Genomic DNA, 10625 nt, shown 5'->3' on the forward strand with positions numbered 1-10625 from the left:
AGGAATCGGTGGCACCGGTTGCAGACCATGCAGACCGAGCAGGCGCAGCAGCGCTACCAGCAGGGCAACCGGCAGCTCCTGTCGGAGCACGGCGTCGCGGCAACGGGCCAGGCGCGACCCCACGACGGGTCTTCACACGCCTGCAGCTGTGAACGGCGTCTCTTCACACCTCCCGCTGTGAACAGCATCCCGTCCTGCGTCTGTGGAGCGCGCGCGGCAACGAGCAGCCGCCGCCGCAGCAGCAGCGGCAGCGGCAGCCTCAGCACGGCCCATCGCTGCCGCTGCCGCTGCCGCGGCCCCCGCAGCGGCAGCCTCAGCACGGCCCATCGCTGCCGCTGCCGCTGCCGCGGCCCCCGCAGCAGCAGCCTCAGCACGGCCCACCGCTGCCGCTGCGCGACGCCTTCTTCGACGTCGACGCCTTCACCGCCGCGCTCACCAGCGGGCCAAAGTTCAGCACGCTGACGGCGGCCCCGCAGCCGGGCGGCGGACGATGCGGCGGACGGGTACCCGGCCTGAGCCTCCTCGGAATGTCCTTGCTAGGCGGCCCAGCAGGCGGTGGCGAGGGAGAAGGTGCAGTCGCTCCGGCCGGCGTTCGAGGAGGAGCTCGCCGCCCTCCGCGCCACGCGCGGCGAGGGCGCTGCCGTCACCGTCGTCGACATCCGGGAGATGATGCCGCGTGTGATGGCGCGAGCGGCCCGCGCAGCCACCTAGGCGGACCTTGCCTTTCATCTGCCTGCCTCGCTCGGCGATTCGGGTACGAGGCGGCGCCGTGCCGCTGCCTCTAGGGCTGTCGTCGTGCGGCACGTCAGATCGGGGCGCCAGCGCCGAGGCTTGCGGGGGGCGTGCGCGCAGCGCTCCCCGCCCTCGCACCCTAGTACAGTGATGCTTCGGCTCGCTGCTTGTAGATCCCGATGTTACCATTACGTCTCCACTCAGTACAGTACACAGGTACAGGTACAGTAAGCTCTGTGAACTGCGAAGTGGCAACTGCGTCTACTAGCCGCCACGTTCCGTTGTTCCTCAAGCGTTCGTGGATTCGCTGCGTGGCCCGTGCCCATGCATAAGTTAAGTCGAGAGTTGTTTTATAGATATAGTTACCACATATCCGTCTATGTGCGCCCCCCACACCCACAGTGCACAGACCACAGAGGTCTGAGGCGGTGCAGTCTCAGGACTCAGCAGTCTTGTCACGCCTCTTTGCTCTGTCTTTCCTGCTGTGGGTGCAGGGGGGGTGCGCCCCATCTCCGCCAAAATGCAAAAGCGACCTGCCGTCTTCGCTCGCGCTCCTCCCTCTCTCGGCCAGCGGCAGCGCGCCATCCTCTCCCACCCGGGCCGCGGCACCTGGCCCGCCTGCGCACCTGCCCTCGCGCTCACGCGTAATCGCCGAGGGCCCTCCACATCGCTACGCCCGCATTCTGGCGGCCCGTCTTGCGCCGCGCGCCCTGCGCGTGCCCATTCTCGGCGCCGGCGCCGCCGCCCGAGGAGCTCGCCCGCCCCGGCGGCGCGTCCTCGCCCTCGCCCTCGTGTCGAAGGTGCGCGAACGCGTCGTTGCGGCTGCCGAAGCGGTGTGTGCCGATCCGGTACCAAAAGTGCCCGTCGTTGCCCGACTTGCCCTCGCGCGGAAAGACGCGCCTGTTCACAGCTGGAGGTGTGAAGAGACGCTGTTCACACCTCCTCCCCCTCGCGCGGAAAGACGCGCCAGCCGGCCTCGTGCGCGCCCTCAAAGAGGCGCCGGTCCACCTGCCGAGAGATGGCGCGAGGCGAGGTGAGAGCCGAGACTCCCCGTGACTGCCGCAAGCCCGCCTCCGCCGCCAGCAAGCCCTCCCGGGAGCGACCCGGCGTGCAATCTCGGGGAATCTCGCGGCTCTCTCACCTCCGCCGCCAGCAGCCCTCCGGGGAGCGACTCGGCGTGCTCGTGGATGGCGAGGCCAGCCGGCGGCGCGGGAGGAGGCGCGGGCTCGAACGGAGGCAGCAGCGACTCGAGCGCGGCGCGGGACGGCGCCTAGAGGGACGCTCCAAGAAGGCTCAGGGAAGGTTCGCGGCGGCGACTCGAGCGCGGCGCGCGGGACGGCGCCGCAGCCGCGTCGTGCTCGGCGCGCAGCGAGTCGTCGCACAACCGCCAGAGCGACTTTTGCAGCGCGCGCTCGGCGGCGCCGCGCGCGTCGAGCGATGCGGCGAGCGCCTCCACCGCCGCCAAGCCGACGCAGCGGCGCCACCCGGCCGCCCCGCCGCCCCGCTGCCCTCCGCGCGGCGACGGCTCAACCCACACGCTCAGCGGCGCCCGCGGGCCGATGGCCCAGTAGGACGCGCCGGCGCGGTCGCGTCCGAGGCTGAGGGAGCGAGCGCGGCCGCCGGACAGCTGCTCGTGCGCGGCGGCGCGCTCGGCGGCCGCCTGCTCCTCCGCCAGCGCGGCGCCGAGGCACGCATACGCCTCCAGCATGCCCCGGGTGAGCCAGCGGCCGGTCGCCGCGCCGAGCGAGCCAAGCCCGTCCGCGGACGCGTCCCCCTCGAGCCCGGCGGAGCGGCCTGTGGACACGTCTCGGACATGTCGTGGACGTGTGCCTCACATCTCCGCCTCCTCGGCCAGCCGCTTGCCTATGGCGACATGTCTCGGACATGTCGTGGACGTGTCCTGGGGACATCTCCGCCTCCTCGGCCAGCCGCTTGCCTATTGGGACACGTCTCGGACATGTCGTGGACGCGTCCCGGACGCGTCCTCCTCTCGTGTCGGCGGCGCGGCCGGCGGCGAGCGCGGCGCAGAGCTCGGAGGCCGTGGAGGTGGGCTCGGACGCGCGCCGCAGCGCCGCCTCCGCCTCAGCCCTCGCCGCGCGCTGCTCGTCGCGCCGCTTGCTCAGCGCGGCGCGCCGCGCGCCCGCCTGCGCGACGGCGCGCGGAGGCCTAGTGGAGCCGTGATGGATTCGGCTGGAGGCGGTCCTCGTACACACACACACAAACACACACACAGAGAGAGAGAGAAGGGGGGGGGGAGGAATAGGGGTAGAGGGAGGGGGGGGGGGGGGAGTGAGAGTGAGAGAGAGCCTGCGGCGGCCCGCGGGGTCGAGCGGCGCGCACTGCAGCGCCAGCTCAAACGCGAGCGCCTACCACACCACCCACGGGACTGAACCCACGCCGGGTTCGGTCCTCTGGAGGTAGGGTACAGCTCCAACGCGAGCGCCTCCTCCGCCGCGTCGAGGTCGGCGCGCGACAGCGCGAAGAACGGGCCGCGCAAGCTGTGCCGCGCCACCAGCCGGCCGACGCAAACGGCGAGCCGCGTGTCCGCGATGCCCTCGCCCGGCACCGGCGGCGGCGCCTAGAGGAGATCTCCAAGAAAGTTGAGGGCAAGTTCGCGGCAAGCGACCTCGCCCGGCACGGCCGGCGGCGCCTTCTTGCGGCGCGGCGCGCCCAGCCGCAGCAGCTCGGCCGCCGCGGCGGAGCGCGCCGCCTCGCGGTCGCGCTTGGAAGTCTTGCCCTCCGCCTCGGCCTGCGCCGCCAGGCGCCCGTTGTGGCTCGCCTGGGCGGACGGAGGAGAGGGCAGCGTGGGAGGAGGCGGGCATGGGGGGAGGCAGGCGTGGGAGAAAGCGGCCGTGAGAGGAAGCGTGAGAGGAGGCGTGAGAGGAGGCGTGAGAGGAGGCGTGAGAGGAGGCGGGCGTGCGGGCGAGCGGAGGGCAGGGAGCGGGCCCAGAGCGGGTTTGTGGCTCGCCTCGGCCGCGCGGGCGGCCGCCTCCGTCTCGCTCGCCTGCAGAGGAGGTGTTCCGAAGGAGGTCCAAGGCTAACGCGCCTTGGGAAAGGAGCGCCGCCCCCTCTTTGCTCGCCGCCGCCACCAGCGCCGCCAGCAGCGCCAGCCGTGGCTCGGCGCCGAGCGACGCATACGCCGCCTCCGCAGCCCGCGGCTCGTCCGCCGCGCGCAGGGACGGCGCCGAGAGCGCGCTGGTCGCCGCCTCGAGCGCCGACGCGGCCCACGCGCCCGCGTCGTTGCCGGGAGAGCGCGCCGGCGCCGGCGACCCGCCCTTGACCGCCGCCACGGGTAGGAAGCGGCGCGCCGCCGCCGCGGCGGCGCGGGCTGGCCACGTCGCGCCCACCGCACCCACCTGCTCACAGCTTTCGTGTCGTCGGCGGCAAGACATTCCAACTCCTCGGCCGCACCCACGGCACTCCACCGCCTCGGCGGCGGTTGGGCAAGCGGCGGGCGCTGGGCGGGCGGCGCGCGCGGCGCGCGCCTCCGCGACGCCGTCGGCGCTGTCGCCACTCGAGCGCCTCTCTGGGGCGGCGGGCCGTTCCGCCCCCTCGCCCTCCTCCTCCGCCTTCTCCGCCTTCTCCGCCTCCTCCTCCTCCGCCTCCTCCGCCTCTTCCTTCTCTACCTCCTCCGCCGCCTCCGCCTCCGCCGCCTCCGCCGCCTCCTCCTCCGCCGCCTCCGCCGCCTCCGCCGCCTCCGCCTCCGCCGCCTCCGCCGCCGCCTCCTCCGCCTCCGCCTCCGCCGCCTCCTCCTCCGCCGCCTCCTCAATTCCACCGCCGTCCGGGCAAGCTCCGAGCCGGCTCTGGCAGGTGGGTGGGTTCGGGTACCGTGGGGTAGGGGAGGGTGCCTTCGGGCAGGTCTGCGCCTCCGCCTCGCCCGCCGACGAGCCGTCGCCCTCCGCCGCGCCCTCGCCCTCCCCAGGCCGCGCAGCCAGCCCCTGGGACGGGGGCGCCGCCTCGCCGCCGCCATTCGCCGGGCCGACCGCCACTACCGCACCACCCACGGGACTGAGCCCACACTGGGTTCGATCCTCTGGAGGTATGGTGCTAGCGCCGACCGCCGCGCCGCTGCTCTGCCGCCCGGGGTTCGTGCCGCCGTCGTCGAGCAGCCGCAGCAGCGCGGTGTGCAGCGCCGCCAGCGGCGGCGGCGTATGCAGCGGCGGCTGCCGCTGCTGCGGCTGCGGCTGCAGCAGGTTCGCCAGGCGGGTACTCTCGCCGCACTCTCGAGTCACCTCCGCCGGCAGGCAATCTCAGGTCAATCTCGGGCAACCTCGGGCACTCTCGCCGCACTCTCGAGCCACACCTCGGCAGGCAAGCGCAGCCCCGCGCCCAACTCCCTCACAAAGTCCGCCACCGTCAGCAGCGCGGCGACCGCAGGCGGGGCGAGGCAGCGCAGCGGCGGCGGGAGCTCGTCGAGCGGCGGCGGCGGCGGAAGCGACTTCTCGGGCCTGCCCAGCGCCGTGTCCAGCACGGGCGGCGGCAGTGCGGAGTGGTCGGCGCGCGCGGGCGGCGTGAAGCCGCGCGCCGCCTGGGAGAGGAAGTGGATAGGAAGTGTCTAGGACGTTTCTAGAACCCGCGCGCCGCCTGGGAGAGGCCGCGAAAGCTTGTGCTTGTGGGGTGTGCTGCTTGCTTGTGAGATGCGGCCATGGGAGGCGGCCAACGCACACGCGCTGTGGCGCCGACCACCGGAGACGCTTCCGTGGTGGGTCTCTCTTCCCGGTGTGTCTTCAATAGGATGCGGCGCCTCGCTGTGGTGTGCTACTCTCTCTCTCTCTCTCTCTCTCTCTCTCTCTCTCTCTCTCTCTCTCTCTCTCTCTCCCCCCTCCCTCCCTCTCTCTCTCTCGCCTCTCTCTTTCTCTCTCTCTCCCTCTCTCTCGCCTCTCTCTCTCTCTCTCTCTCTCTCGCGGCGCCTCTCGCCGCCTCTGCCGGCTCTCGTCCGCAGCACGCCTCGCCCCCTTGCGCGCCTGCCCGCAGCCCCCACAGAGAGGGGTTAGAGAGGGGTGGGGACCCCTCGTTCTCCGCCGTAGCCTGGCGGCGGTGATCGGTGTTGCTTCTCCTTTCCGAAGAGTCGCGGACTACTGACTACGACTACAACTCGAGGCGCCTCGACGTCCGAGGTACAGCCGAGGTACCGCCGAGGTACAGCCGAGATACCGCCGAGGTGCAGCCGAGGTACCGCCGAGGTACAGCCGAGGTACCGCCGAGGTACAGCCGAGATACCGCCGAGGTGCAGCCGAGGTACCGCCGAGGTGCAGCCGAGGTACCGCCGAGGTGCAGCCGAGGTACCGCCGAGGTACAGCCGAGGTACCGCCGAGGTGCAGCCGAGAGACGTGCGAGGTGCAGCCGAGGTACCGCCGAGGTGCAGCCGAGGTACCGCCGAGGTACCGCCGAGGTACCGCCGAGGTGCAGCCGAGGTACCGCCGAGGTGCAGCCGAGGTACCGCCGAGGTACAGCCGAGATACCGCCGAGGTGCAGCCGAGAGACGTGCGAGGTACAGCCGAGGTACCGCCGAGGTGCAGCCGAGGTACCGCCGAGGTGCAGCCGAGGTACCGCCGAGGTACAGCCGAGATACCGCCGAGGTGCAGCCGAGGTACCGCCGAGGTACAGCCGAGATACCGCCGAGGTGCAGCCGAGAGACGTGCGAGGTACAGCCGAGGTACCGCCGAGGTGCAGCCGAGGTACCGCCGAGGTGCAGCCGAGGTACCGCCGAGGTGCAGCCGAGGTACCGCCGAGGTGCAGCCGAGGTACCGCCGAGGTGCAGCCGAGGTACCGCCGAGGTGCAGCCGAGGTACCGCCGAGGTGCAGCCGAGGTACCGCCGAGGTGCAGCCGAGAGACGTGCGAGGTACAGCCGAGGTACCGCCGAGGTACAGCCGAGAGAGTGGTCTCCCCTTGCGCGCCTCGACATCCGCCCGCCTCGATGCGACGCGCGCCTCCGCAGCCGCCTTGAGCGCCGCGAGGCCCGCCTCATCGTCGAGCGCAAAGTGGCGCGCCACCTCGCGGCGTGAGCGGAAGCGCGCGCCGAGCGGCGAGAGGTAGTACAGGTCGGACGTGCCTAGAAGGGCCCCAGAAGGCTCCTGGAAGGCTCCCGGAAGGGTCGCCCGCAGTACAGGCCGGACGTGCCTAGAAGGGTCCCAGAAGGCTCCTGGAAGGCTCCCGGAAGGGTCGCCCGCAGTACAGGTCGGAGACGTGCCCGCAGTCACGCCGCTCACGCGGCTGCCTTGCGTGGTGGTCCAGCCGTCGACCAAGCCCGCCTGCCCGCCGCACGCGACGAGGAAGGCGGCGAGCTTGCGCAACGGAGCGCCGCCCTCCTCGTCCCCCTCCTCGTCCGCCGCCGCCGCCGCCTCCGCCGCCGCCGCCGCCGCCGCCGCCGCCGCCGTCGTCTCGATGACTGGTGCGCTCATCGCTGCGGCGAAGCAGCGCTCGAAGGCGAGCAAGGCGGACTTGGCGGCGGCGCGCGGCGGCGCCGCCTCGCTGTAGTGGTTGGCGAGCGCCGCGTCGAAGACGAGGCGCACGTCATTCGCGAAGGCGAGCGGCTCGTCGCCGTACACCCCGTCGCGCAGCCGGCGGCGGACTGTGCCATAGTCGAGCGGCTGCGGCACCACCGCGGCGGAGGCGGGCACTGCGGCGAGCGGTGTCGAGAACCAGCGAGCCTCCTCCTCGCGCGAGCTCAGCTGCTCGAGGATGGCGCCGCACCTAGAAGGTTCCTAGAAGGTTCCTAGAAGGTTCCGAGCTCAGCTGCTCGAGGATGGCGCCGCACCGCCGCATCAGCGAGCCGGCCGTGGGCACCTGCAGCGGAGATACAGCCGAGATACAGCCGAGATACAGCCGAGATACAGCCGAGATGCAGCCAGCCATGGGCACCTGCAGCGGAGATACAGCGGAGATACAGCGGAGATACAGCGGAGATACAGCGGAGATACAGCCGAGATACAGCCGAGATGCAGCCAGCCGTGGGCACTGCAGCGGAGATACAGCGGAGATACAGCGGAGATACAGCCGAGATACAGCCGAGATACAGCCGAGATACAGCCGAGATGCAGCCAGCCGTGGGCACCTGCAGCGGAGATACAGCCGAGATACAGCGGAGATACAGCGGAGATACAGCCGAGATGCAGCCAGCCGTGGGCACCTGCAGCGGAGATACAGCGGAGATACAGCGGAGATACAGCCGAGATACAGCCGAGATACAGCCGAGATACAGCCGAGATGCAGCCAGCCGTGGGCACCTGCAGCGGAGATACAGCCGAGATACAGCCGAGATACAGCGGAGATACAGCCGAGATACAGCCGAGATACAGCCGAGATGCAGCCAGCCGTGGGCACCTGCAGCGGAGATACAGCCGAGATACAGCCGAGATACAGCCGACAGGAGCCGAGAGGAGCCGAGCGGAGCCGAGAGGAGGCGAGAGGAGCCGAGCGGAGCCGAGAGGAGGCGAGAGGAGGCGAGAGGAGGCGAGAGGAGGCGAGCGGAGGCGTGAGGCGTCGCCTTGTGGCACACAGCTGGCGATGCGTCGATCCCGAGCTCTGCCACGTTCTGCGACAGCGCGTACGCCGCCTCCCACCTAGTCGCGTGCCCAGCCACACTACTCACCCACCACCACCCAGCGGTGGGAGGACGCACGCAGCCGCGCGCCGCGATGACCGCCCGAGCCGCGGCGTCGGCGGCGGCGGCAGCGGCGGCGGCGGCGGAGAGGAGGGGAGCGCGGCGCCTGCGCCCTGCGGCGACGGCGGGGCGGCGACGGGGCGCCGTCGGCGCGGGTGGAGGATTCCATCGCGGCGACGAGGCGCGCGAAGCCCTCGTCCACCTCGTCCGGCGAGGAGCGGCGCCCGCTCGCCTCCCTGCCGCTGCCACTGCTCCTGCCGCTGCGCGTCGCCGACGACGTTGAATCGAAGCTCGCCCGCTCCGCCTGCTCGCAGCTTGCCTGCGTGTCGCCGCTGCACCTCTCTCTTCCTCGCAAGGAGCCGCCCCTCGCCCCCTCCTCCGCCTGCGCGTCCTCCGCCGCCGACCCGTCCGCCGCGCCAGAGCCGCCCGACAGAAGCGGGAGCGGCGGAGACTGCGAGCGGCCATCGAGCAAAAGGGTCGCCTGGGCGCGAGAGGAGCCCGAAGATGGCCCGAGGCTGTCCCGAGGTGAGGGCGGGCCGGCGACGCACCTTGCAAGCAGCAGCGGCGGCGCGCCGAGATGTCGCCGCACGGGGCGCGAGGTGAAGGTGTGCGGGGGCCGAGAGGGAGCACAGCGAGCTGCCTCCAAACCCGGCGGGAAAAAACTCTGTATCCAGCGCGAGCGAGCAGGGCACCGCCTCACTGGCTGCCACCGAAACGGTCTGGGGGCGGCTGCCGCCCATCATGCCTCTTAGGCATCCGCGCGGGGCGGTGGGGCCGGCGCTGCTTGCGGCGGGAGACCCCCTCCCCTGCACTCTAGCCTTCGCTTCGATCGGCCCATCTCTCTCTCTCTCCCCCCCCCCCATCTGTCTGACCGAGTTACAGCATAGCAAGGCGCGAGACAAAACATATAGCCGAGATACAGGCGAGATACAGCGAGATACAGACGAGATACAGACGAGATACAGGCAAGATATAGCCGAGAATAGAGAGATCTTGCTGCGCGCTGCCTCGATTGCCTCACGATAAGCTACTCTTCTTGCCCCTATCGTGGCGTTCATTTAAATACGCCACATAGATTCATCGGCCGCAAAAATGAATGTATGACGTGTTCTTCATTGAATTTTGGCCTGTTCTTAATGAAAATGTCCGACGTCCGTCCAAGCAAGCCATCGCGCGGGCAACGAGCAGGTTAGGTACTGACGGCTGCGCCGCTCGACGTGCCGCGCGCGAAGGCAGCCGGATCACCCGGCTCTTCCACACCTTGGGTTCGTCTGGGTTCGAAACGCCGCTGTGGAGAACGGCGCGCGGCGCAGACAGCGCCTCGGCAGCTCCTCGACGGCGGCCGCAAAAGTCGTCTCATGCTCTTCGCCGCGCGGCCTCGAGGCCCCGCGAGCGCGTAGTGAGGTCCTCAAGTAGGCGCTCTGCCTCCCTCGGCGCTGCCGCTGCTCTGCTCTAAGCATGCTGCTTTGCGCATTCAAACTCAGCTCGCTCAGCGCCGCCGTGGGATCCCAGGGTGTTGTGAAAGGGATCTCATTTCCGGCTCTGGCGAGGGCAAAGCACGTCAGCACGGCAGCACGTCTGCCTCAACTCGGCCCTGGAGAGGCCTCGCACAGCACGTCAGCACGTCAGCATGTCTCTCAGAACTCGGCTCCCTCACGCTCACGGCCGTTCAAATGAGCAGCACGTCAGCACAGCAGCACGTCTCTCCCGACTCGGCTCTGGTCAGGCCTCTCAGCACGTCAGCACGTCAGCACGTCTCTCAGAACCCGGCTCCCTCACGCTCACGGCCGTTCAAATGAGCAGCACGTCAGCACGTCAGCACGTCTCTCAGAACTCGGCTCCCTCACGCTCACGGCCGTTCAAATGAGCAGCACGTCAGCACAGCAGCACGTCTCTCCCGACTCGGCTCTGGTCAGGCCTCTCAGCACGTCAGCACGTCAGCACGTCTCTCAGAACCCAGCTCCCTGATGCTCACGGCCGTTCAAACGAGCAGCACGTCAGCACAGCAGCACGTCTCTCAGAACCCGGCTCCCTCATGCTCACGGCCGTTCAAACGAGCAGCGCATCTGTCTCACTATTCCTCTCTTCTCTCTCTCTCTCTCTCTCTCTCTCTCTCTCTCTCTCTCTCTCTCTCTCTCTCTCTCTCTCTCTCTCTCTCTCTCCTCAAATAATAGTAATGAATAATGATAATTAATCATATTAATTATTCATTATTTTTTGTTTTACTCTTGGAGAGAGAGAGAGAGAGACAGAGAGAGAGACCCAGAGAGAAACAGATAGCGCGCTGCC

General features: G+C 69.9%; 2 protein-coding genes across 2 annotated transcripts; one reads left to right on the forward strand and one right to left on the reverse strand.

Annotated features, from left to right (window-relative positions):
* EMIHUDRAFT_458510 (hypothetical protein) lies at nucleotides 1-1118 on the forward strand (the record flags this gene model as incomplete). The annotated part of the gene is made up of 3 exons (XM_005773136.1): nucleotides 1-111; nucleotides 186-464; nucleotides 541-1118. Coding segments are annotated over 3 exons (635 nt in total), but the record flags the coding sequence as incomplete, so codon positions are not given.
* A 252-nt stretch (nucleotides 1119-1370) lies between these two features.
* Nucleotides 1371-4124, reverse strand: EMIHUDRAFT_241835 (hypothetical protein; the record flags this gene model as incomplete). The annotated part of the gene is made up of 9 exons (XM_005773137.1): nucleotides 1371-1392; nucleotides 1585-1613; nucleotides 1672-1740; nucleotides 1874-2002; nucleotides 2264-2526; nucleotides 3103-3310; nucleotides 3359-3481; nucleotides 3822-4007; nucleotides 4089-4124. 9 exons carry the CDS (start codon nucleotides 4122-4124, stop codon nucleotides 1371-1373), a joined length of 1065 nt encoding a protein of 354 aa, XP_005773194.1.
* Between the last annotated feature and the right edge of the window lie 6501 nt (nucleotides 4125-10625).

The sequence above is a fragment of the Emiliania huxleyi genome, assembly GCF_000372725.1.
Source record: "Emiliania huxleyi CCMP1516 unplaced genomic scaffold EMIHUscaffold_344, whole genome shotgun sequence".
Taxonomy (NCBI): domain Eukaryota; phylum Haptophyta; order Isochrysidales; family Noelaerhabdaceae; genus Emiliania; species Emiliania huxleyi.